Source organism: Staurois parvus, unplaced genomic scaffold (genome assembly GCF_062004578.1).
Source record: "Staurois parvus isolate SC_StPar_1 unplaced genomic scaffold, SC_StPar_1.0 ptg000063l, whole genome shotgun sequence".
In the NCBI taxonomy this organism is placed as follows: domain Eukaryota; kingdom Metazoa; phylum Chordata; class Amphibia; order Anura; family Ranidae; genus Staurois; species Staurois parvus.
Window position 1 is genome coordinate 178349 of NW_028317859.1, and position 27845 is coordinate 206193.

The 27845-nt window shown below is 41.4% G+C and overlaps 1 protein-coding gene across 1 annotated transcript in view; it reads left to right on the forward strand.

The window, feature by feature from the left end:
- Positions 1 to 27845, forward strand: part of CNTNAP1 (contactin associated protein 1) — a 227226-nt gene that overhangs the window by 171236 nt on the left and 28145 nt on the right. The window contains exons 19-23 of the mRNA XM_089668764.1: positions 2192 to 2422; positions 3355 to 3485; positions 11148 to 11241; positions 18678 to 18908; positions 25163 to 25207. Coding sequence (XP_089524890.1) covers positions 2192 to 2422; positions 3355 to 3485; positions 11148 to 11241; positions 18678 to 18908; positions 25163 to 25207 — 732 coding nt within the window. The remainder of the gene's footprint in view (positions 1 to 2191; positions 2423 to 3354; positions 3486 to 11147; positions 11242 to 18677; positions 18909 to 25162; positions 25208 to 27845) is intronic.

Genomic DNA, 27845 nt, shown 5'->3' on the forward strand with positions numbered 1-27845 from the left:
TGGAGGGAAAAACTACTTGCACTTTCATTATGGTGCTCATCATTTAATTCCATAAAATATTTTTTTAATGTCTTTAGGGCACCTATCGCATGGCGGGATGTGTTTTGTCATCCTTGTAGCATTGCTCTGAGCAGAAATTGCATTGTGGAAATGTTTTCGAACTCCAGATGCTGATCTCACCATTTTACTGAGGGGAGGAAAATAAAAACCAATGTACTGAGCAGACTATAGGTAAACATTATGTCGTGATGGTGGAGAACATTATTAGGAATCGTCTAAAGCTTATAAAGATAAACTAATTTGTCAGTCAATTGAGGCCTGAAAGGACAGAAACTATTATCTTCTGTATCCCAACAATCACCCAACTGTAGGAGGTACAAGATGGAGCCCACAAGCATACTAAACTGGATGCTTGCCCCTGAAGTGCCCCCTAGTGGCAGAAATATATATTTCTCTTGTTTGAGAACTGCATTTTTGAAGTACAGTGTTCCTTGAACTATATTTCAGGATTTGCTTGTCTTCAGCTGAGAGAACTTACAATAGTTTGAGACTTTATGTAAATCTTTCAGTATGTTTTTCATATTATATATGGTTTGAATACCATGTCATAGATATATTATTGATCATTGGAAAATAACATATTTCACGTTTTTTTTTTTTTTGTGCAAAAAAAAAGAAAAACATTTTTTTACCCCCAACATTTCCATTTTTTCCAGGCCTTCCCATCTCTAGCTTGGGCACAATTGCAGTTTAGTTTAGGTCCACTTAAAATACTTCTTTTTTTTCTCACATGCGAGGTCCTCACTTACCATATAGTACCGCTGGTCCTGTATTCTTTGTGAGTGCCTTAGACTAACGGCATGTCAAGAGAAGACATTTTGGGGGAATATACTTCAGGTGGGAGGAAGCCTACAGGAGGTAGGAATAAGGTAAGTAAAACTGAAATGAAATAGAAATCTTGTGAGCCACCAATTAATTATAAGATAGGTTCGTCAGCACCAAACACATACTCATGCAATGTGCATAAAAATTCAACAAATATCACAATGGTGCCGCGCTCCTAATTGTTATTAATTAAATATCATAAAAATTGTTTTAAATTAAATCCATATAATAGTGTAAACACAATATATATATAAAAAATTAAGTGCACCCATAAAGTGATAATACACTGAAAATATCAGTCAATATTCAATGTGCACAAAAAATATAAACATGATTGATGATAAATGAGTGATAAATAAATCAGTCTCTGGTGATACTCGTAAAAAATCCCAGGTAATGTGAACTCCAATTCCCAGTGACTTGAATAATGATCTTATTATGCGCTCACCTCATATAAAGCCTATGAATAGGCTAAAAACGCTTGTGTTCTCCAAATGGGGCTATATCCTTGAGTTGCACCGTAGCAGTAATGGTGATTACTCCTTAACAACGTAGCAGTAATGGTGATTACTCCTTAACAACGTAGCAGTAATGGTGGTTACTCCTTACAGCGTAGCAGTAATGGTGGTTACTCCTTCAATTGTGGCTCTCCTCTCCTGCTACTATCCCCACAAAGATCTCTCGCTCTCTTAATACACTGGAGCACTCCTCCTTGGTATATCCCTCATACAAAGCCTATGAATAGGCTAAAAACGCTTGTGTTCCCCAAATGGGACTATATCCTTGAGTTGCACCGTAGCAGTAATGGTGATTACTCCTTAACAACGTAGCAGTAATGGTGATTACTACTTAACAACGTAGCAGTAATGGTGGTTACTCCTTACAGCGTAGCAGTAATGGTGGTTACTCCTTCAATTGTGGCTCTCCTCTCCTGCCACTATCCCCACAAAGATCTCTCACTCTCTTAATACACTGGAGCACTCCTCCTTGGTATATCCCTCAGTATGAGTAGAAATAAAGACATAGTGTCTTATCCTTTAAAAAAAAAAAAAGGTAAGTAAAACTGCTGTTCCTGCTCCCCCAACCAATATGTGTGTTTCCCTTGCAGCATGGGGGGTGGGACCCTACTTTTTAAGTAATTTCAGCTTTGCAGAGGCCTACATAGTTTGCATTAAAATCACTGATCTGTGGCTGATTATAGCTATTTTATGAGGGAAACATAATGAGGTGAGGGGTATGACTTGTATTCTAACATTCCAAATTGTTTTGTATTTTAAAGCGTTGTTCTTTTTTCCATTTTTTGCAGACATTGGTGCATATTTTGAAGCAGGAACATGGCTACGCCACAATATACTTTCAGCTGGCATGGTTGCTGCCCAGGAATTTGCGAAAGTCATCCTGTCTCTTCCCCTTTATGTCAGCAACTTGACTCGTGAGGAGATTTCATTTAGCTTCAGGACTAACTCAGCACCAGCTGTTCTTCTGTATGTCAGCTCCTTCAGCACAGATTATATTGCCTTCCTTCTCAGGCCAGAGGGTAGGTCCATGTTTTACATAATGCTAATTACATTTTTTAAAATCCATTGTGATCTGGAAACACCATTGTGTGCAGTTTTGGGACACAATTCTGAAGGAATAAAAAAACACACACACACACACACTTTATATATTTCAGTTATGGGAAAACACTTATTGCAGATTTTTATGGGTGTTTCCAAGTACAAATCAGTTACAAATCATAACATGGTGGGGAGGGGGTATCAAAATAAAAAGATGGGTGACTTTAATAGGGTCAGTTTGGTGTATGTAAGGCTAATACTTTTTTCTTTTGTTTTGGATAGAGTAGGGCACGATTAGAGCTCTTGTTTTTTTTGTTTTTTAATGTTGTGTGTGTACTTGTAAGATTGATTTAGCTGCATTTTTATCTTTGTGACCACTGACCACAGCCTCCAAGACAGAAAGTGATGGGAAATGCTACATTTTAGCATTGTCTTCCAATGGAGACAGCCCATGAGATGATGACTGTCTAATAGGGGAATTCCCCCACTTTGTAGATATTCCCTCTTGCTTCCTGTGGCATCTCCCCAGAAGGAAACAGAAAATAATAAACTGGCATCACGCCACAATGTGTTGCAACACACTACACTGGAGAAAATGGAGCATGCAGAATTTTTTTTTGTTGTGTGTAAGGTAGCCATTTTTTCATCAGTTGCGAAGGTAGCCCATTTATATGAATGGGCTTCCTTGACACAACGCACATTGACTTGTGAATAATGTGCGTCCATTTAAGACATCACAGCAGACCTGAGTGGTGTGAATGGGTCCATAAAAATATGAAAGTCACATCAAACATTATTTAAGGATATTCAGTGCAGAGATAATTCAAATATACAGTATGTGCCCTCTTGGAATGCTTTCCCTTTACCATGCCAAGTTTGTTAACTCTTCTTTTATTATCTGGTATGGCAGGAACCTTGCAGTTAAATTATCAACTGAGGAGCAAAAGTCCAAATATCTTTCAGCTAAGCAAGAGAAACCTGACAGATGGCAGACCACACAGGGTTAATGTCACCAGGGATTACCGTACACTTTACATTCAGGTAATACTATATATTGTAAATGTGTTGCTGTACATCTCTAGTTCCAAGTACAGAATAATGTCCATTATAGTGACTAGTAATCTGATGATTTATATTAAGAATATATTCAAACTGCTCGTTGGATTAGATTCTACAGTTCATACAGGAAATCTTAGGTTTAAGTGCAATATACATTTATTTTATATCTTTATACTATAAATATTGTTAGGTTTTCAAGGCCAGCTACTTAATATATTCCTAATTTTCATTAAGAATGTTGCAGTTGTTATGGGGCCTATTCTTAATGGAGTGTTTTGATGAAATTTGTGTGCCATTTTCTTGTATACTTTTAGAAGCATGTACAGTACATGGATCAAAATCCATGAATTCTGGTGTTGATTTCTTGCAATTAAAGTCAACAGGGACACGAAAAACCATAATGTAATTCAACTTGGACAGTCAACCCAAAACTCATATGTCAATTTCTGGTAGATGCTGAAGTGATCAAGAGAAACGTGGAAGCAGTGCCTAATAATGGAAAGAAGTGGAAAAAGGACTAGTTATTAGAATTTTTTATATGTTCTTTATAACTGATCTTTTTCCTATTACTGACTTACCATGCCTTGTTGTGCATTATGTCTTTGTCCCATTGCCAAACATGAAGTGAGAGAAAATCTCTGCAAATTAAGGGAATTCCTTGGGGACCCCCCAGGTCACCAGAACTCCTGTCTCCATCAGAAGATTTTCTCTATTACTTTGGGATTTTCCTTTAATTTTCATTGATAATGGTTAACAGGACAAATAAAGAGAATCTCCATAACGGGGACGCAATAAAAACAGGCGTTCTAATCCCTGTGCTCTCTATACAAAAGTAAAAGAAAAATGTTTTGCCTTTGGTCATACTTGAAGCATCAGCAGGGAGATCTTGCACTGCAGATTTATCTCCAGCAAAAAGAACAGTGAGCAGCACAGTTGTCAGAGGCACAGTACTTTAAAAACACTGCTGAAATACAGCTACAGGGCTGCTTTTGAATTCAGCCAAAAACCAATATAGTGTAGTGTTACCCCAAACCTTATCACAGATAGCATATCATTAACATAATAACTTGTGCATAAAAAATAAATATTTAGTCCAAAAAAGATGTTACAGCCGCACACCAGTGAAAAGATCTTGTGATAGCTCAAAATCCTCTTCTTATATTGAAATATCAAGTACAATATATGTACTCCACCCAGTGAGAACACCTACTTACCTCCACATTTGACCTAAAATTATAAAGCGAGGTCAAACAGTGCTTATTACCCCAGCTGGGCTGATGCTAGTAATGGAAACAGGTCACTGCAATACTCTTCAGCTCATACTACAGGTATCTCATACATGTACAAAAACATATTTGTCAGGATTTTCTGTATGTGTTCCCACTTGTCAGATTTTCATACCTTTCCTTTCCCTGGGTTGTCCTTCTGTTGTCACTGGCAAAAGAAGGTATCAACAATAGTCAGAAGTTTCTTTTTTTTCTGAATTTGCCCATTGAATGCTCACCTGGCTCTTTTGCTATCCTATGACTGCTGGAGGGGGATTCATGTTGGACAGTGGGGTAGAAGCACTTATTAGGTGTTACATTGCAACCCAGTTTTTTGTTTTGTGTTGTGTAGATACTGGGGTGACTGCACAGATTTAATTTTTGGTGTATTGCTTTTGAGTTAAGGTCCACCTTAAATCATCTAAAGGTTTCATATATCTTTCAAGAAGTACTTAGCGAGATTTCCTCCTTTTAGTTTCAAGGTTTACATATTTGCAAGGCAGCCCTATACTCCTTGTTTGATTTTATATTACATTAGGGCAGTGTTTCTCAACTCCAGTCCTCATGGACCCCTAACAGGTCATGTTTTCAGGATTTCCCTCAGATGAAACAGCTGTGGTAATTACTAAGGCAGTGAAACTGATCAAATCACCTGTGCAAAATAATGGAAATCCTGAAAACATGACCTGTTGGGGGTCCATGAGGACTGGAGTTGAGAAACACTGCATTAGGGAGACAGCAAAATGAGAAGTACAAATACCTAAAGGTGAGTGCAAGCACGTAGCTTTCCAAGGTGGGCAGGAACAAAATCGGAAATTGTAGAGGAAGCTCTTATGATCAGAATTCTGAAGAGACTAAACTGTAATTCTACTACTTTACAAAGCACTGGCTCACCCACATTCTTGAGTTTGCTGTCCAGTTTTGGTGACCAATCCTCAGGAAGGATGTGCTGGAACTGGAGAGATTCCAGAGAAGGGTAACAAATTGAATAAGGGGAATAAACATTAAACTTATTCTCCCTGGAGAAAAGACGAGTAAGAGGGGATATGATCATAATAGACAGATATTTAAATGGTGACTATATCATTGGGAGAACACGTTTAAATCTTAGGTCTCTAAAGAAGACACACAGCCACACAATGAAGCTGAATAAGAAGGGATTCCATGTTAAACTGTGTAAGACTGCGTAAGGGTTTTTTTTACTGTTAGAGTGGTAAAGATATGGAACTCCCTTTCACAGTTTGTGATGTCAGTACGGGGTGTAGATAAATTCAAAAAACTTTTGGCTATGTTTCTCAGTGAACACAATCTATATTGAAAATGGTTGTGACATAAACACACACAGCCAGGTTGGATTGGGTGGACTGATATCTTTATTCAACCTTACCAACCATTTAACTAAGTATAGAAACATTCCATCGGACTAAAACAAGGATCTCCAAACTTTCTAAGCATAGGGCTAGTTTAAGCTGGATTCTGGTCAGTGGGAGTTGAAAATATCTCAAACTTGGTGGTCAGGGGGGTAAAATAATTACATAATGCCTGTGGGCAGTAGAAGTTTATTTGTAGTAGTGGGAAGAATAATCTGCATCATTGGTATCAGATGCAGGAATAGTGCCCCATAATTGATAGCAGTTGGAGGAACAGCGCCCCATCGCTGGTATCAGTGAGAGGAACAGCGTCCCATCGTTGGTATCAGTGAGAGGAACAGCGCCCCATCATTGGTATCAGTGAGAGGAACAGCGCCCCATTGTTGATACCAGTGGGAGGAACAGTGCCCCATCAGTGATATCAGTGAGAGGAATAGTGCCCCATCGTTGATATCAGTGGCAGGAATAGTGCCTTATCATTGGTATCAGTAAAAGGAATAGTGCTCCATTGTTGGAATCAGTGAAAGGAATAGTGGCCCCATCGTTGGTCTCAGTGGGAGGAATAGTGCCCCATCATTGATATCAGTGGCAGGAATAGCACCCCATCATTGATATCAGTGGCAGGAATAGCACCCCATCATTGATATCAGTGGCAGGAATAGTGTGCCATCATTGATATCAGTGAGAGGAATAGTGCCCCATCGTTGATATCAGTGAGAGGAATAGTGCCTTATCATTGGTATCAGTAAAAGGAATAGTGCTCCATTGTTGGAATCAGTGAAAGGAATAGTGGCCCCATCGTTGGTCTCAGTGGGAGGAATAGTGCCCCATCATTGATATCAGTGGGAGGAATAGCACCCCATAATTGATATCAGTGGCAGGAATAGCACCCCATCATTGATATCAGTGGCAGGAATAGTGTGCCATCATTGATATCATTGGCAGGAGTAGTGTCACATCATTGATATCAATGAGAGGAATAGTGCCCCACCGTTGATATCAGTGACAGGAATAGTGCCCCATCATTGATATCAGTGAGAAGAATAGTGCCCCATCATTGATCAGCGAGAGGAATAGTGCACCATCATTGATATCAGCGAGAGGAATAGTGCGCCACCATTGATATCAGTGAGAGAAATAGTGCACCATCATTGATATCAGCGAGAAGAATAGTGTGCCATCATTGATATCAGTGAGAGGAATAGTGCCCTGTCATTGGTATCTGTGGAAGGAATAATGCCCCATCATGGATATCAGTAAGAGGAATAGTGCCCCATCATGGATATAAGTGAGAGGAATAGTGCGCCACCATTGATATCAGCGAGAGAAATAGTGCACCATCATTGATATCAGCGAGAGGAATAGTGCGCCACCATTGATATCAGCGAGAGAAATAGTGCACCATCATTGATATCAGCGAGAAGAATAGTGTGCCATCATTGATATCAGTGAGAGGAATAGTGCCCTGTCATTGGTATCCGTGGAAGGAATAATAATGCCACGTCATTGATATCAACGAGAGGTATAGTGCGCCATCATTGATATCAGCGAGAGGAATAGTGCCCCATCATTGGTATCTGTGGAAGGAATAATGCCCCATCATGGATATCAGTAAGAGGAATAGTGCCCCGTCATGGATATAAATGAGAGGAATAGCACCCCATCATTGATATCATTGGCAGGAATTGCGTCCCATCATTGGTATCTGTGGAAGGAATAATGCCCCATCATGGATATCAGTAAGAGGAATAGTGCCCCATCATGGATATAAGTGAGAGGAATAGTGTGCCACCATTGATATCAGCGAGAGAAATAGTGCACCATCATTGATATCAGCGAGAGGAATAGTGCGCCACCATTGATATCAGCGAGAGGAATAGTGCCCCATCATTGATATCAGTGAGAAGAATAGTGCCCCATCATTGATATCAGCGAGAGGAATAGTGCACCATCATTGATATCAGCGAGAGGAATAGTGCGCCACCATTGATATCAGTGAGAGAAATAGTGCACCATCATTGATATCAGCGAGAAGAATAGTGTGCCATCATTGATATCAGTGAGAGGAATAGTGCCCTGTCATTGGTATCTGTGGAAGGAATAATGCCCCATCATGGATATCAGTAAGAGGAATAGTGCCCCATCATGGATATAAGTGAGAGGAATAGTGCGCCACCATTGATATCAGCGAGAGAAATAGTGCACCATCATTGATATCAGCGAGAGGAATAGTGCGCCACCATTGATATCAGCGAGAGAAATAGTGCACCATCATTGATATCAGCGAGAAGAATAGTGTGCCATCATTGATATCAGTGAGAGGAATAGTGCCCTGTCATTGGTATCCGTGGAAGGAATAATAATGCCACGTCATTGATATCAACGAGAGGTATAGTGCGCCATCATTGATATCAGCGAGAGGAATAGTGCCCCATCATTGGTATCTGTGGAAGGAATAATGCCCCATCATGGATATCAGTAAGAGGAATAGTGCCCCGTCATGGATATAAATGAGAGGAATAGCACCCCATCATTGATATCATTGGCAGGAATTGCGTCCCATCATTGGTATCTGTGGAAGGAATAATGCCCCATCATGGATATCAGTAAGAGGAATAGTGCCCCATCATGGATATAAGTGAGAGGAATAGTGTGCCACCATTGATATCAGCGAGAGAAATAGTGCACCATCATTGATATCAGCGAGAGGAATAGTGCGCCACCATTGATATCAGCGAGAGGAATAGTGCCCCATCATTGATATCAGTGAGAAGAATAGTGCCCCATCATTGATATCAGCGAGAGGAATAGTGCACCATCATTGATATCAGCGAGAGGAATAGTGCGCCACCATTGATATCAGTGAGAGAAATAGTGCACCATCATTGATATCAGCGAGAAGAATAGTGTGCCATCATTGATATCAGTGAGAGGAATAGTGCCCTGTCATTGGTATCTGTGGAAGGAATAATGCCCCATCATGGATATCAGTAAGAGGAATAGTGCCCCATCATGGATATAAGTGAGAGGAATAGTGCGCCACCATTGATATCAGCGAGAGAAATAGTGCACCATCATTGATATCAGCGAGAGGAATAGTGCGCCACCATTGATATCAGCGAGAGAAATAGTGCACCATCATTGATATCAGCGAGAAGAATAGTGTGCCATCATTGATATCAGTGAGAGGAATAGTGCCCTGTCATTGGTATCCGTGGAAGGAATAATAATGCCACGTCATTGATATCAGCGAGAGGTATAGTGCGCCATCATTGATATCAGCGAGAGGAATAGTGCCTCATCATTGGTATCTGTGGAAGGAATAATGCCCCATCATGGATATCAGTAAGAGGAATAGTGCCCCGTCATGGATATAAATGAGAGGAATAGCACCCCATCATTGATATCATTGGCAGGAATTGCGTCCCATCATTGGTATCTGTGGAAGGAATAATGCCCCATCATGGATATCAGTAAGAGGAATAGTGCCCCATCATGGATATAAGTGAGAGGAATAGTGTGCCACCATTGATATCAGCGAGAGAAATAGTGCACCATCATTGATATCAGCGAGAGGAATAGTGCGCCACCATTGATATCAGCGAGAGAAATAGTGCACCATCATTGATATCAGTGAGAAGAATAGTGTGCCATCATTGATATCAGTGAGAGGAATAGTGCCCTGTAATTGGTATCCGTGGAAGGAATAATGCCACGTCATTGATATCAGCGAGAGGTATAGTGCGCCATCATTGATATCAGCGAGAGGAATAGTGCCCCATCATTGGTATCTGTGGAAGGAATAATGCCCCATCATGGATATCAGTAAGAGGAATAGTGCCCCATCATGGATATAAATGAGAGGAATAGCACCCCATCATTGATATCATTGGCAGGAATTGCGTCCCATCATTGATATCAGTGGCAGGAATAGTGCCCCATTGTTGATATCAGTGGGAGAAATAGTGCCCCATCATTGATATCAGTGAGAAAAATAGTGCCCCATCATTGATATTAGTGGCAGGAATAGTGCCCCATTATAGATATCAGTGGCAGGAATAATGCCCCATCATTGATATCAGTGAGAAAAATAGTGCCCCATCATTGATATCCGTGGCAAGAATAGTGCCCCATTATTGATATCAGTGTGTTCCCCATCTAGGGTGTCAGTGGTATGAAAAGTGCTCCATATTTGGTGTCAGTGGAAGGAATAGTGCCCCATTGTTAGTGTCAGTGGGAGGAATACTTGTATCAGTGAGAGGAATAGTGCCCCAAGGGCCAGATAAACACAAGCAAAGGGCCTAATCTGGCCCATGGGCTGCAGTTTGGAGACCACTGGACTAAAATATTAATTTTGATAATTTACTGTATATTTTTTGTAATTTTTCTTAAAATACTTAAAGAAGAAAAGTAACTTAAGGCCGGCCTTACACAGTTCGAATTTCGGATTGGTTCAGCTTCAGCTTCGGATCGATCAGATTCACTTGTGATTATCTCTGGTGACTGCTATAGCTGCTAGCATTAATTACTATCTTCTCAGGGTGGGGACGGCTTCCCCTGCTCGACCCCGCTGGGAAAAGACAATTGCTCGACAGGAAGGATTCCCCTGTCAGCACTGTCTGTGCTGATGGGGGAATCATGCAAAATTACGCCATCTATGGCCTGTTTAAAAGACCTAGTTCTTTTCACTAAAACAATGAAAAACAAAAGAAGTGTAATGCTCACATAGGTAATTAAAATAGGTGGTCTCGGTCACCTCTCCAACCATAGTTTGAGAAGAAGCTATCAACAGCCACATGTTTATAAACCTACTGAAAGTTATGGGTCTCAAAGGCAGGCACTATGATTTTTGTTCCTATCATTATAAGGACATCTTTGGAGGAACTCCCCAACTAAAGCAGTTTTACACATTTTATTGAAGTGGAAAATTCCTTTAAGAAATCATTCATTGACAACATCAAGGAACTAATGTGGATTTATGTAAAATATGTATACTGTACTCATTGCAGGTGGACTATTATGACTTAGTTGAGAAACAGTTCTACCTATGGGAAGACCCTAAGTTTGATTCACCGAAAGCTCTTTACCTGGGAAGGGTAGTAGGTGAGTTCTTAATGACAAAACTTTGTCTCTGAATGTTTTGAGGTTATACATCTATTTTTTTTTCCAACCAAGGCTGTATGAAACCAGTCTTGCTCATGTTTTAATCCGTTCATATTTTTCTGTTATTGGATATTAAGTTACAAAATAATATAAAATAAAAATTAACAACACCTACATTTGCTTTCATTTCACACATCAAGTTACAGCTGATCAGAATACTCCTAGCATTTTTGCTACTGTATTTCAAGGTAGCACATAAAGCTATGATTACTATTTCGATATGATGGTGATTCAGTCAGTTCAGTTAATAGGTTTGCAGGGTTATCATCTAGAACAAATTATAAAAAACAAACATGCTCACTCAGGCACAAAATGGGTTGGCAAGTGTATCAAATCTCTGATAAGTGTAACATGGAATATCATGTTGTATAATCCATAATTGAGGCTACATTGCTGTTTAGAGCTTGAGATTGTGGCCATCTCAAGTAGCATTATATACTCTCATTACAAGTACAAATTATGTTGATGTTTTTAATCCAGTAGAAAAAGATATAGGATAGAGGATGCGCCACAATTCAGAAGGTGTCCTGATATAAGTGGCAGAGAGGTTGAAGACAACAGAGAGAAGGCAGGTGGAAGAGGCAGAGAATACAGATGGGAAACAAGCTCAGAAGAAATGGTAAGCAGAAAAGTCGGACAAACTTAGAAGAGATGGCCAACAGAGATGGGAGATGAGCTCAGAAGAGATGGAGAGCAGAGATGGGAGATGAGCTCAGAAGAGATAGTGAACAGAGATGGGGGACGAGCTCAGAAGAGATGGTAATCAGAGATGGGGGGCGAGCTCAGAAGAGATGGTGAACAGAGATGGGAGATGAGCTCAGAAGAGATGGTGAACACAGATGGGAGATGAGTTCAGAAGAGACGGTGAACAGAGATGGGAGATGAGCTCAGAAGAGACAGTGAGCAGAGATAGAAGATGAGCTCGGAAGAGAGGTTGAACAGAGATGGGAGATGAGCTCAGAAGAGATGGTGAACAGAGATGGGAGATGAGCTTAGAAGAGACAGTGAACAGAGATGAGCTTAGAAGAGACGGTGAACAGAGATGGGATATGAGATCAGAAGAGATGGTGAACAGAGATGGGAGATGAGCTTAGAAGAGACAGTGAACAGAGATGAGCTTAGAAGAGACGGTGAACAGAGATGGGAGATGAGCTCAGAAGAAATGGTGAACAGAGATGGGAGATGAGCTCAGAAGAAATGGTGAGCAGAGATGGGAGATGAGCCCAAAAGAGATGGGAAGCAGATATGGGGGAACCAGACAAGAAGAGATGGTAAGCAGAGATGAGGACGAGCTCAGAAGACATGGTGAACAGAGATGGGAAATGAGCTCAGAAGAGACGGTGAAAAGAGATGGGAGATGAGCTCAGAAGCGATGGTGAACAGAGATGGGAAATAAGCTCACAATATATGGTGAACACAAATGGGAGAAAAACTCAGAAGAGATGGTAAGTAGAGATGGGGGATGAGCTCAAAAGAGATGGGAGATGAAAAGAGATGGTGAGCAGAGGTGAGAGACAAGCTCAGAAGAGGTGGTAAGCAGAGAAGCTCTTAAAAAGAATTGAGCAGAGATTGGTGGTAAAAAAAAAAAGATATATATATATATAATTATTATTATTATGACCACTGACAGGTTAAATGAAAAACATTGAATCTCTCATAATAATGACATCTGAATGTCAGTGGGTGGTATTAGGCAGCAAGTAAACATGTCTCTGAAATTGAAGTACTGCTCCAAGGAGCAGGGCCCTCCTAACCCTCTTGTATTGAACTGCATTGTTGCTGTATTGTCTCCCGTTATATTGTAAAGCACCGAGCAAACTGTTGGCGCTATATAAATCCTGTATAATAATAATAATAATAATAATAATAAAGCAGAAAAATGGACAACTCAGTTTGTTGTGTATGGGGCTGTGGAGCTGCAGACCAGTCAGTGTGCTCATGCTGTCCCCTGTCCGTAGCCAAAAGGGACTACAGTGGGCTTGTGAACATCAGAACTGGACCATGGAGCACATTGTTACTGACCAAGTATATCCCCTCATGGAAATAATATTCCCTGATGACTGTGACCTTTTTCAGCAGAATAATGTGCACTGCCACCCTGCAAAAATGGCTTAACCACTTCAAGTCTGGACACTTTCACCCACTTCCTGTCCAGATCAATTTTCAGCTTTAAGTGCTATCACACTTTGAATGACAATTGTGCGGTCATGCAATACACATTTTTTAGCATTTTTTTGAGGCACTTAAAACTTTATTTTGGTGGTATTTATTCACCACTGGGGTGTTATTGTTTTTGCTATATAAATGAAGAAGTCCAAACATTTTGAAAAAAAGTGTTTTTATTAAACTTTTGCAAATTAATAATCTTCCTTCCTAAATCTTGGCCAGAATATATTCAACTATCTTTTTGGTAAAAAAAAATAACTTAGTTTATGACCAAAAATTATAATTTTCAAAATTATTTTTTACATTTTTATTTTATTTTTTTTATATTATTATTTGTTTTTTTTAACACACTGTCACCCTAGCAGTACAGTGTCACCATAGTGACACTCTACTACTTGTGTGGGGGTGATGAAGATTTTTTTTTTTTTGTACACTGTTTGCTTTTACACCCATAAAGGCTGTAAAAGCAATAATTTCTCCTTCTCTCTGGCTGCATTCTTGCAGCCATTGAGAAATACTGTGAGAGCTGTGATTGGCTGTTGGGAATAGCCTTGTACCATGTGACCTCTGTGATCATTCACAGATTTCACTTGTAGTAAGCAATGATGTCAGCAAGTGACATCTTGCTTACTACTATTTATGTGATCACTGATTGGCCAGTCAGTGATCACATGATCGCGACCTCACACAGAGGTCCTGTACAGCGATCGGTGCTGCTTGCTCCCAGTGAGCACACACAGGCAGGGAATGCGGAGTCCGTTTATAAACGGCCACCCGCTCCTGCACTGCTCCCGTCCGGCGGTTTCTGTACATGGGCCAGACAGGAAGTGATTAAGAATGGTTTTAGGAAAATAACTAGTGTTGAACTGGCCTTTAAATTCTCAAGATCTCAAGTCTAGTTGAGCATCTGTGGGATGTGTTGGAAAAATAAGTCTGACCTATTGAGGCCCCACCACGCAACTTGCAGGAATTAAAACCAAAAGCAAAAATGTAATACTGTATATTGCAGCTTACTGATTCCTTAGTTTTCTTTTTTTAAAAGTGATATTAAAAGCTTGTTTTTTTTTATCACTAACTAACTTACTTGCTCTATGCAATGGTTTTGCGTAGAACAGCCCCAATCCACCTTTTCACGGGTCCCCCACTGGAGCCCCAGACTCCTCCCTCCTACCTAGTGTCTCCAGAGCAAGCAGATTGCTATGGGGACACCAGAGCAGGCTCACTCTCCAGCCTCTGCTATATGTGTCCATTCACACACAGAGCGTGGCTTGGCCCTGCCCCTCTCTGTCCTCATTGGCTCACTGGCTGTGATTGACAGTAGCAGGAGCCAATGGCTGCTGCTGCCATCTCAGCCACTATGGAGGGAGAGACCTGGGAGAGTGGAGACTCTCGTGAACATCTCCTGGATTGGGATGGGGCTCAGGTATGTTTTAGGGGGGCTGGGGCACTGCTGCACACAGAAGGTTTTTTACCTTCATGCATAGAATGCATGAAGGTAAAAATTCTTAAGCCTTTACAACCACTTTTAGGTCTGTTTTCATCTGGCAATCTGGCCAGTAACCATTGTATTAGAGCCCCCCATTCTGGATAAATAAAAATAGTCTGTAGTGTATTTAGGTTTTGTGCTGCCCAAGGCAACACAAAAATCGGATGCTTCCACTCCACCCCAGCACCGATCACCCACGTGGCCTGAGAGAAAGAGATAGACTGACCTCCACCGCTCCAGACATCCCCGGAGCAGTGCCACCCCCCCTGAAAAATGTCACCTAAGTCAAACACCTTGTTTGCCTCACGGAAAATACATAATAAGTATTTGATCCCCTATCATTCAGCAGAATTTCTGGCTACCAGGTGCCTTTCATACAAGCTAACAGCTAACAAGCTGGGATTAGAAGCAGTATGCAGTACTCCATTTTTTAAAAGAATGCTTACTGTACGGCTGCTCATTTCATTGCCCTCCCTTTTCTGCATGGCAAATGGCAGGAACTACCAGTTTTTGGATGTGTGGCCCTAAAAAATTGCAAATTGGCACTTGTCTTCATTCCCTACCCACCACACATGCACAGTCTTCTCTCTCTCACAGCTCAACTTTCCGTGAGAGGGAAAGTGAGCATACTGCAGATCCCCAGCAGTACCCGGCACTCCACAGCCAGCCAGTCAGGATCATCTCCCTCCCCTCTCCTCTCCCAGGCAGGGCTCCCTCTCCCCTCCACAGACAGCACCCATCCCTCTGCTCTGCTCACATCGCAGCGTGACATCTGCCTGTGATCCGGCTTGGGGAGTAGGACACCGGACACCCTCTCCACCCATCCTCCAGCAGCCTCTCGCGGATCAGATCCATTTCCATGTAGGTAGCTGAGACCTGCAAGTCTACATAATAGCTCCTGTGTGTCACCTCTGCCAGGGGAAGCGCCGCCCCCTGAAAAATGCCACCCAAGGCAAACGCCTTGTTTTCCTCGCGGCAAACACGCCCCTGAGCACAGGGGGCACCTTTGGACAGCAGCATCATCAGTCTGGGCGGGGGAGGGGAGTGTTAGATACACTAGCAGATTTAAATACATATACAAATTGAAGCCAAACTCCACCTATCACTTTATAAACAGTTAAAACTACAGTGAAGGAAATAAGTATTTGATGCCCTGCTGATTTTGAATGTTTGCCCACTCACAAAGAAATGATCAGTCTAAAAATCAAATGGTAGGTGTATTGTAACACTGAGAGACAGAATAGCAACAAAAAATTCTAAAGAAATGCATGTCTAATAAATTATGCACTTATTTGCATGTTCATGAGGGAAATAAGTATTCGATCCCCTATCATTCAGCAGGATTTCTGGCTACCAGGTGCCTTTCATACAAGCTAACAGCTAACAAGCTGAGATTAGAAGCAGTCTCTTAAAGGGAGTGCTGCTAATCTCATTTTGTTACCTGTATAAAAGACACCTGTCCACAGGAGCAATCAAACAATCAGATTCCAAACTCTCCACCATGGCAAAGACCAAACAGCTGTCCAAGGAGATCAGGGACAAGATTGTAGACCTACACAAGGCTGGACTGAGCCACAAAATTATCACCAAGCAGCGTGGTGAGAAGGTTTTAACAGTTGGTGCAATCATTTGCAAATGGAAGAAACACAAAACAACTGTCAGTCTCCCTAGATCTGGTACCCCATGCAAGATCTCACCTCGAGGAGTGTCAATGATCATGAGAACAGTGAGGAATCATCCCAGGACTACACGTGAGGATCTTGTCAATGATCTCCAGGCAGCTGGGACCACAGTCACCAAGAAAACAATTGGTAACACACTACACCGACAAGGACTGAAATCCTGTAGTGCTCACAAGGTCCCTCTGCTCAAGAAAGCACATGTCCAGGCCCATCTGAGGTTTGCCACTGAACATCTGAATGATGCAGAGGAGGACTGGTTGAAAGTGTTGTGGTCAGATGAGACCAAAATGGAGCTCTTTGGCATCAACTCAACTCGCTGTGTTTGGAGGAGGAAGAATGCTGCCCATGAACCCAAGGACACCATCCCAGCTGTCAAACATGGTGGTGGAAACATGCTGCTTTGGGGGTGTTTTTCTGCTAAGGGGACAGGACAACTGCACCACATCAAAGGGACAATGGACGGAGCAATGTACCATCAAATCTTGGGTGAGAAGCTTCTTCCCTCAGCCAAGGCATTGAAAATGGGTCGTGGATGGGTGTTCCAGCATGACAATGGCCCAAAACACACGGCCAAGGCAACAAAGGAGTGGCTCAAGAGGAAGCACATTAAGGTCATGGAGTGGCATAGCCAGTCTCCAGACCTTAATTCAATTGAAAATCTGTGGAGGGAGCTGAAAGTTCGAGTTGCCAAACATCAGCCACCAAACCTTAAAGACTTGGAGAGGATCTGCCAAGAGGAGTGGGACAAAATCCCTCCTGAGATGAGTGCAAACCTGGTGGCCAACTACAGGAAACGTCTGACCTCTGTGATAGCCAACAAAGGATTTGCCACCAAGTACTAAGTCATCTTTTGTGAAGGGGATCAAATACTTATTTCCCTTATGAACATGCAAATCAGTGCATAATTTGTTAGACATGCATTTCTTTCTTCTTTTGAATTTTGTGTTGCTATTTTGTCTCTGTGTTACAATACACCTACCATTCGATTTTTAGACTGATCATTTCTTTGTGAGTGGGCAAACATTCAAAATCAGCTGGGGATCAAATGCTTATTTCCTTCACTGTAAATGTTTTTTTTCCTTTTAGGATAAAGGTTTTGCATACAGCAAATAAATAAAAGCTGATCATTGTAAGCATCCCTGCCAGTGTTAAATGATTTGTCTTATCCCTATAACTAATACATCTGGAAGAGAGCTTGTTCTTTTGAAAAACAATAGACTTACCAGCCAGATCACCAGGTGAAAATAGAAGAAAGAAAGTCACAATAAGAAAACTAATGCAGCCATCACATCTGACAATTGGTAAACTACAATATACTAAATGTTTGCTTTTGGGTTTGATGCGGCTTTAAAGGATTTGCCACCGAGGGCTTGGTAACAGATACCATATTATACCTTCAAAGGTCTAGTGGCATCCATGTGTCGATGGGTCAGGGCTATGTTGGTGGTAAAAAGTGATCACCCATTAGAAAGAAATGATTTCTTTGCAAAAACCATCTAAAGCAACTCTAAAGCACAGACCAATTCCATCTAGTAGTGTATGAGTGGTACATATTCCAAGCAACAGCAGCAGTCCTATACAGAAATAATGCCTTACGTCTTACAGCTTTTCAGTAGGTCCTGCAGCTGTCAAATCACACTCCACATTGCTGAAAAAAGCTGAAATGAACCTCAGCCTACTTTGGGGTCATGCTTGTGGTAACTATTGTGACACACTTCAAGGGCCACCCCTTTTCTCAAGCCTATCTTGGATAGGGTTGTTGTACTCGGATGCTGCCCTCACCTATCTTTTTGCTTTAGACACTGGTTTACGTTCTTTATTGTAGCAAGATGTTGCTCACATATACTGTATTTTAATGAAAAATACCTTCAACTTCATATACACACATAAATGAATGTGTGTATGTTTTTTGTTTTTTTTTGTTTTTTTTTTATAAAATTGCTTCTTTAATATCTGCATATTTATTATAAATTGCATTTTTGTACAGTGTCTTATTTGTTCCTAAGACAATGATTAATCTGCCTCTTTTCTTATCTATTTAGAGACAGGAGCAATAGATCCAGAAGTGCAGAAATTTAATACCCCAGGTTTCATAGGATGCCTAGCAGATGTGCGCTTCAACAACATCACACCAATACGAGACATCTTCCGAAACCCTAAAGCATCAGAAGTAATCACAGTGAAGGGTTCCCTGGTGGAGTCCAACTGTGGGGCCATGCCACTGAAAGTCTACCATTTTCCCTATGAACTGGATCCATGGTATATGGGGACAGGTAAGAGTGAAAAACTGCTTTGGAACAGTGCTGTGATGTCAGGTTTTCAGTCCAATTGTTTTTTTTATTATTACTTATAAATAATCTTTTATACTGAAGGAAAATGCTGAATTTGGACTGACTTCTGCCATGTGTATTGTTTTGTAAGCATTCTCTGATTGGACAAAGTGGAAAGGTGGGCCAGTGACATCACAATTTCCACCTTGTCCAATTAGAGGACGCTTTGCATTCCTCCCACTGTCTGACCTCAAAAATTCAAAGTGTTGACAATTTTGTCACTTCCAGTTTCCACTCTTTGTTTACCTGGCTGTTACCGGAAAGGGAAGCAGCCAGTCAGACCAAACTGTGTCTGACTGGCTGCCTTGGAGGCCAGAGGAGATAAGAAAGACCCTAAATATCTCCATAAAAGGGCCCTGCATGGGCCATGCTGTCACAGGCGGTGTTGTTTGTCCTTTGTGATAGCAATAATACTGTTTTTTATAAATAAAACAAATAATAATAATAATAAAAAAAAACATTTAAAGCACCCTCATCCACTCATCGTGCACAAATGTGCTGGTCACGCATGCACATCACAATTTCCACCTTGTCCAATTAGAGGACGCTTTGCATTCCTCCCACTGTCTGACCTCAAAAATTCAAAGTGTTGACAATTTTGTCACTTCCAGTTTCCACTCTTTGTTTACCTGGCTGTTACCGGAAAGGGAAGCAGCCAGTCAGACCAAACTGTGTCTGACTGGCTGCCTTGGAGGCCAGAGGAGATAAGAAAGACCCTAAATATCTCCATAAAAGGGCCCTGCATGGGCCATGCTGTCACAGGCGGTGTTGTTTGTCCTTTGTGATAGCAATAATACTGTTTTTTATAAATAAAACAAATAATAATAATAACAAAAAAAAACATTTAAAGCACCCTCATCCACTCATCGTGCACAAATGTGCTGGTCACGCATGCATATGTAAACAGCAAGTGCACCACACGTGAGGTACTGCCACAAACATTAGAGTGGGAGCTATAATTTTAGCTCCAGACCTTTTGTGTAACCCCAAACTGGTAACCCATATAGGCTTTTAACCATTTGCCTATTGGGCACTTTTACCCCCTTCGTGCCCAGGCCAATTTTCAGCTTTCAGCGCTCTTGCACTTTGAATGACAATTGTGCAGTCATGCAGCATTGTACCCAAATTAAAATTTGGTGGTAATTATTCACCACTGGGTGTTTTTATTTTCTGATAAACAAACGAAAAAACCCTGAACATTTTGAAAAAGAAAAGTTTTCTATTACAAAAGTTTGGAAACAGGTAATTGTATTCCTTCTGTGCGTTGATGATGCTGTACTGATAGGTAACAATGATGGGCACTGATGAGGTGGCACTGATAGGCAGCACTGTTGAGGTGGAATTTCTGAGCATTGATGATGAGGCACTGATGGGAACAGATTGGCATCACTGTTGGGTACTTTTGGGGCTGCAGTGATAATCAGTGCCCTGATTATTATATTAAAGGAGGCTTTCACACTTGCTGGTCATCGGCAGTACTTTCTTCACGATGTGATTTTACTGACAACAGAATTTGATTCTAAAGATAGAGATTTTCTGCATCAAAGACCAGTTAACTTTTTATCATTGATTATCATTTATACTTCCAGATGCTAAGGGATGTTCAAAGGTGATGTCTTAAAATATTTCAGTGAGTTTAATTGTACCTTGCCTGCTGTCATTGGTTATCGTATTGCTTTATGAAATACATTTGGATTTACACATACAGTATATTCGTGTTGTGCAATGCAATGACATGAAGGATGAATTAACCCCTTAACTCCGGCGCTTCCTGGCCCTTTAACCAGTTCCCTCCCGGCTTATTGTAATATGATGGCCGGGCGGGACCTTAGACTTTCAGGGTGGACGTCACATGATCAGCCCATCTGCACTATGTGATTAGCATGTGGTCAGTCACAGCTGATCGCAACAATAAATACTGTATGAATCAGTTTCATGCAGTAAAAATTGTTGTTTATACCAGTGAAATTCACTCGTATATGCAATAATAATAATGTAAAAAAAAAAATCCTGATCACTTGCTCAGAGTAGTACAGTGTTACTATGGTAACATTGTATTTCTCTGGTCACAGGGGTAAAAAAAAATGTAAATAAATGTGATAAAATGTAAATAAATGTAAAAAAATGTAAAAAAATGTAGATAAATGTAAATAAATTCTCCCAAAAATTATGACAACAAAATTACAAAAGGGGTCATTTGGGGGCTATCTGTACTGTCTTGACATTTTTGGGCCTCAAGAAATGAGATAGGCCATCACTACATCAGTATTGATCGATTTTCAGATATATGTGGAACATTTTATAACAGAAACAAAGAAAAACACTTTTTTTCCTCAAAATGTAACAAAAAATAAAAATACCAGTGGTGATTAAATACCACCAAAAGAAATCTCTATTTGTGTGAAAAAAATGATAAAAATTTCATATGGATACAGTGTTGCAAGACTGCATAATTGTCATTCAAAGTGTGACAGAGCTGAAAGCTGAAATTTGGCCTGGGCAGGAAGGAGGTAAAAGTGCCAAGTATTGAAGCTGTTAAGGGGTTTCTGTTGCCGGGAGGCTGGGTGGGGTTTATGATCATGTGACTGCTGTGATTGGCTGTCAAACTAGTCACATGTTCAGTACTTGCGAACAGGAGCTTTCCGTTAGGCGCCAATAACTATGTCAGGAGCATGCAGGGTGTACACTCTCAGCACAGGCTTGTTTACATTTTGGTACGCATATATACTGCCTCTTGGCATCTAGGCCCACCCGCTGAGAGGCTGCATATATGCGTACTGTTGGCATGAACAGGTAAAGGACATTTATCTCCTAGTGCTGGTTTTCCATGTTATTTTTTAAATCAGCTTGCAGATGTTTTCTGCCATGGACAGACTACAGGCCAATAGTTAATATTTTGCCCAACTCATAGTAATTATGTGTATGTATATAATATATACAGTTAGGTGCATATATATTTGGATACAGGTACAATTTTAGTTTTTTTTTCAGGTATTTATCAAAACATATTCAAGCTATAATTTGAGGGTATGTACATCCAAATTGGAGGAAGGGTTTAGGAATTACAACTCTTGAAAGTAGCCATCCCCCTTTTTCAAGGGACCAAAAGTAATTGGACAATTGAATCAAAAGCTGTTTCATGGCCAGGTGTGGGCTACTCCTCCATTATTTCTTCATCAATTAAGCAGGTAAAAGGTCTGGAGTTTATTCTAAGTGTGGCATTTGCATTTGGAATCTATTTCTGTGAACCTACATCATGCATTCAAAGGAGATGTCCATACAAGTGAAACAGGCCATTGTACTTCAAAAGTAAAACAAATCCATCAGAGAGATAGCAGCAACATTAGGAGTGGCCAAATCAAAGTTTGGTACATTCTCAGGAAAGAAGAACGCACTGGTGAGCTCAGCAACATAAAAAGGCATGGACATCCAAGGAAGACAACAGTGGTGGATGATTGCAGGATCCTCTCTGTGGTAAAGAAAAACCCATTCACAACATCCAGACAAGTGAAGGACACTCTCCAGGAGGTGAGTGTATCATTTTCAAAATCTACAATCAAGAGAAGACTTGATGAGAGCGAATACAGAGGGTTCACCTTAAGGTGCAAACCATTCATAAGCCTTAAAAATAGAAAAGCCAGATTAGACTTTGCCAAAAAACATCTAAAAAAGCCAGACCAGTTCTGGAAAAGCATTCTTTGGATGGATGAAACTAAGATTAATCTGTACCAGAATGACAGGAAGAAATAAGTGGGGAGAAGGCTTGTGTTTATTGATGATGTGACAGAAGCAGCCGGATGAATTCTGCAGTGTTTAGAGATATATTGTCAGCCCAGATTCAGCCAAATGCAGCAAAGTTGATTGGACGGCAATTCACAGTACAGATGGACAATGATCCAAAACACACTGCAAAAGCAGCCCAGGAGCTTTTGAAGGAAAAGAAGTGGAATATTCTGAAATAGCTGAGTCAATCACCTGATCTCAGACAGCTGCAGTTAGTGTCTGGCAATCCAGTCTTTGGTAAAATCCATGGGTTCCAGACTTCAGGCAGTCATTGCCAGTAAAGGATTCTCAACAAAATATTAAAAATTAACATTTTATTTATGATTATATTCATTTGTCCAATTACATTTGAGCCCCTGAAAATGGAGAGACTTTGTTTAAAAATGGTTGCAGTCCCTAAACTTTGTATTTGATATTTAAATTCAAACCCTTGAATTAAAGCTGAAAATCTGCACTTCAAATTCATTTGGATTGTTTCATTTTAATTTATTCTAGTGGCATACAGAGCCAAAAGTATGAAAACTGTGCCTGTGTCCAAATATATATATATACAGTTGCAAGAAAAAGTATGTGAACCCCTTGGGATTACGTGGAGTTTTGCATGAATTGGGCATAAAATGTGCTCTGAACGTCATCTAAGTCACGACAATAGAAGAACACAGTCTGCTGAAGATAATACTACACAAACATTAGATGTTGCCATGGTTTAATTGCACATAACATGTAAACATTCACAGTGCAGGGAGGAAAGAGTATTTGAGGCCCTAGCTTAATGACTTCTCCCAGAGCTAATTGGAGCCAGGAGTGAGCCAACCTTGACTCCAATCAGTGTGATGATATTGGATGTGTTGCTGACAGCTGTCCTGCCCTTAAAAAACACACACCTGTTTTGGGTTTACTGGTTTCAAGAAGCACTGTCTGATGTGAACCATGCCTCGCGGAAAAGAGCTCTCAGAAGACCTACGATCAAGAATTGTTGACTTGCATGAAGCTGGAAAGGGTTACAAAAGTATCTCCAAAAGCCTTGATGTTAATGTGTCCATGGTAAGACAGACTGTCTACAAATGGAGAAAGTTAGCACTGTTGCTTCTCTCCCTAGGCGTGGTCATCCTGTAAAAATGACTGCAAGAGCACAGCGCAGAATGCTGCATGAGGTAAAGAAGAATCCCAGAGTGTGAGCTAAAGACCTACAGAAATCTCTGGCACATGCTAACATTTTTGTTGACACATCTACAATAAGGAAAACATTAAACAAGAATGGAGTACATGGGAGGACACCACGGAGGAAGCCATTGCTGTCCAAAAAGAATATTGCAGCACGTTTGAAGTTTGCAAAAGAGCACCTGGATGTTCCACAGCACTACTGGCAAAATATACTGTGGACAGATGAAACCAAGATTGAGTTGTTTGGGAAGAACACACAACACTATGTGTGGAGAAAAAAAGGCACAGCACACCATCAAAACCCCATCTCCACTGTAAAACATGGCGGAGGGGGCATAATGGTTTGGGGCTGCTTTGCTGCCTCAGGGCCTGGACGGATTGTTGTCATTGATGGGAAAATGAATTCCAGAGTTTATCAAGACATTTTGCAGGAAAACGTACGACCATCTGTCCGCCAACTGAAGCTCCGCAGAGGATGGGTGATGCAACAGGACAATGACCCAAAGCATACAAGTAATTCAACAAAACAATGGCTGCAACAGCACAGAATACGCCTTCTAGAGTGACCCAGTCAGAGTCCTGACCTCAACCCGATTGAAATGCTGTGGCATGACCTTAAGAGAGCGATTCACACCAGGCATCCCAAGAATATTGCTTACACTGAAACAGTTTTGTGAAGAGGAGTGGTCCAAAATTACTCCAGATCGTTGTGCAGGTCTGATCTGCAACTACAGGAAACGTTTGGTTGAGGTTATTGCTGCCAAAGGAGGGTCAACCAGTTGTTAAGTCCAAAGGTTCACATACTTTTTCCTCCCTGCACTGTGAATGTTTACATGTTATGTGCAATTAAGCCATGGCAACATCTAATGTTTGTGTAGTATTATGTTCAGCAGACTGTGTTCTTCTATTGTTGTGACTTAGATGACGTTCAGAGCACATTTTATGCCCAATTCATGCAAAACTCAACGTAATCCCAAGGGGTTCACATACTTTTTCTTGCAACTGTATATATATATATATATATATATATATATATATATATAATATATATATATATAGACCTAACAATAAAATTAAGTTTGGTGAGCCAAGTGTCTTTCAGCTCTGCAGGATCTTTTTTTTAAGGTTACCTAGTACCAACTGCAATAGACTACCAATACTTCCCGTTTGATTTTTTATTTGTACCCATGCTCTGGATGCATCCAATTTATGGGTTCTGTTTAATAACCAATGTTATCTCTGCCTTCCAGTATTCCCTCATGTACATGATGATGGTCTTGCTGGAATCATTGCATGTGAGTATTTCTTTTTTTTTTCATTATCTAAGCACATTGTCTAATTGAGAAGAATCACTATAAACTTATATAAGAGTTAAAATAATTGATCTACCCAAAAGATGTCTTTTCTCCAACTATTCCTGTGTAAAAACAGCCTTTCTTCTAACCATATATTCAGTGAACAGTTTATAGTCCAGAATGGGACACGGGAATTTAGAAATTCTGAAAGAGTCAGGTTATATGCTACTGCTCACAGGGGATTTGTACACTGACAAACAGAAAGATTGCTAGCCCTGTATAACCCAGCCTATAACTGATATGCTTCAGTTTTTCGCTAGTGTCTTTGAAGGTCGGACACCTTTCCCTCAGCTCTGCTGAAAAAAAAAAGTCTAACTGTATGTTGGTTAGCCTTTTTATTTTTGTTTCATTTTATTTTTTCTTGTCTCTATACTGCAGCTATCCGAAGATAAGATAATAGATCTATAGAAGAGTAGGCAGAAGTCACTCTGCTGCAGTAGGCTTAGAGATAAGTCTACAGAAGACCAGCCAAGAGGTTGGTTACTGCAGTAAATCGAATAGATGTTCTTAGGATCATGATGGGCATTGTTGAAAGTCCCCAAAATCCTCAAACTATCACCAGTAGAAACCTCCACAACTTGAACCCTGCCCCTTTCCACTCTGCTGCTGACCAACTTTACAACAGTATCCTTCCCCTGTCTTGCCCTGACCTGGCCACTACTGTTTATAACAACTCGCTTTCAGCTGCTCTAGACTCGCTAGCACCCCCAACAACACGAAGCATTAGACCCCGACCACTACAACCCTGGCAGACTGACCATACCAAAAATCTCAAACGATGCTGTCGTGCGCTGGAGCGACTATGGCGCAAAAGCATATCCCAACAAGCGCTCACCCGATATAAATCTGCCTTCCTAACCTAAACTTCCTCCCTTCATGCTGCCAAGCAAGCCTACTTTGTTACCATCATTACTACCTTCTCCTCCAGTCCTCGCCGGCTCTTCTCCACTTTTAACTCTCTACTCTCTCCGCCCCCACCTCCACCCAGTGGTAAAATTGCTAACCACTTCAAAAAAAAGATCGACGCAATTCGTAGGGACATCGCCACTGCTCAGACTTCTGCCCCACCTAGCATCCTTCACACTAAAACCCCCTCAGCACTCCACTCCTTCGACCTCGCTACCACTGAAGAGGTCACTAAGGTCTTCTCTGAAGCCCGCCTCACCACCTGCCCCCTTGACCCTGTCCCCTCACAACTCCTATGATCACCCTCTTCCTCCATCCTACGCTCCCTCACACACATCTTTAATCTTTCCCTCTCTACTGGCACATTCCCCTCCCCTCTAAAACACGCGCACATCACTTCCATACTTAAAAAACCCTCCCTGGATCCCACCGACCCGAACAACCTTAGACCCATCTCCCTGCTGCCATTTACATCCAAACTCCTAGAGCGCTTAGTCTATAATCGCCTGAGTTCCCACCTCACCGACAATAACCTCCTTGATCCCCTACAGTCTGGCTTCCGCCCCCTACACTCCACCGAAACCGCCCTACTCAAACTCAGCCACGACCTGCTAACCGCCAAAGCTAATGGCCACTATTCAGTGCTCCTACTCCTCGACCTCTCTGCAGCTTTCGACACGGTTGACCACCCCCTTCTCCTCAAACAACTACACTCTCTTGGCCTCAGAGACTCTGCTCTCTCCTGGCTCTCTTCCTATCTATCACAGCGCTCCTTCAGTGTTACCTATAATGCTGCCACCTCCTCTCCACTCCCCCTCTCTGTTGAGGTCCCTCAAGGTTCTGTCCTGGGGCCCGTTCTCTTCTCCATCTACACCTCCACCCTTGGCCAATTGATACACTCTCACGGCTTCAACTACCATCTCTATGCCGACGTCACGCAAATCTATCTCTCTACCCCTCACCTCACCCCTTCAGTCTCTGCTCATATCACAAGCCTACTGAGCGACATATCGGACTGGATGTCACTCCACTTCCTCAAACTAAATCTGTCCAAAACTGAGCTCCTAGTTTTCCCCCCAGCCCGCGCTAATGTGATTGTCTGCATTTTTTTTCCCATTTTGTCTCTCATAGTTGAGGTCTACCTATGATGCCACTTACAGGCCTCTCTCGTCTTTTTAAGTGGGAGAACTTGCAGAGTTGGTGGCTGACTAAATACTTTTTTGCCCCACTATATATCTTCAATTTGGGTATCAACAGCTCCCCATATTTTTTATAATATTTTACCGTATACCCATCTGGACCCTCAGAAAGCAAGAGGGGGAGAGAGGGAGAAATGGAGAGGGGGGGAAGAGAAAGGGGGAGAGGGAGTAAGAGAGAGGGAGGGAGGGGGAGAAACAGAGAGAGGGGGCGGGCGTGGGGGAGTAGAAACGAGAGGAGGAGAGAGGAGGGGAGCAAAAGAACGGAAAGAGGAGGGTGAGAGGAAGGAAGAGAGGGGAGAGAAAGAGGGAAGGAGGAAAAGATGAGAGCGGGGGAGAGAGAGGGGGAATGAGAATGAGAAAAACAAAGAGTTTTCAGTCATCTCTCAATGAATGCCAAGGACGAGCGGTGCATATGCCACTTAAAGCAGAGTTCCACTCACGCTGCCAAAAAATAAAAGTCAGCAGCTACAAAA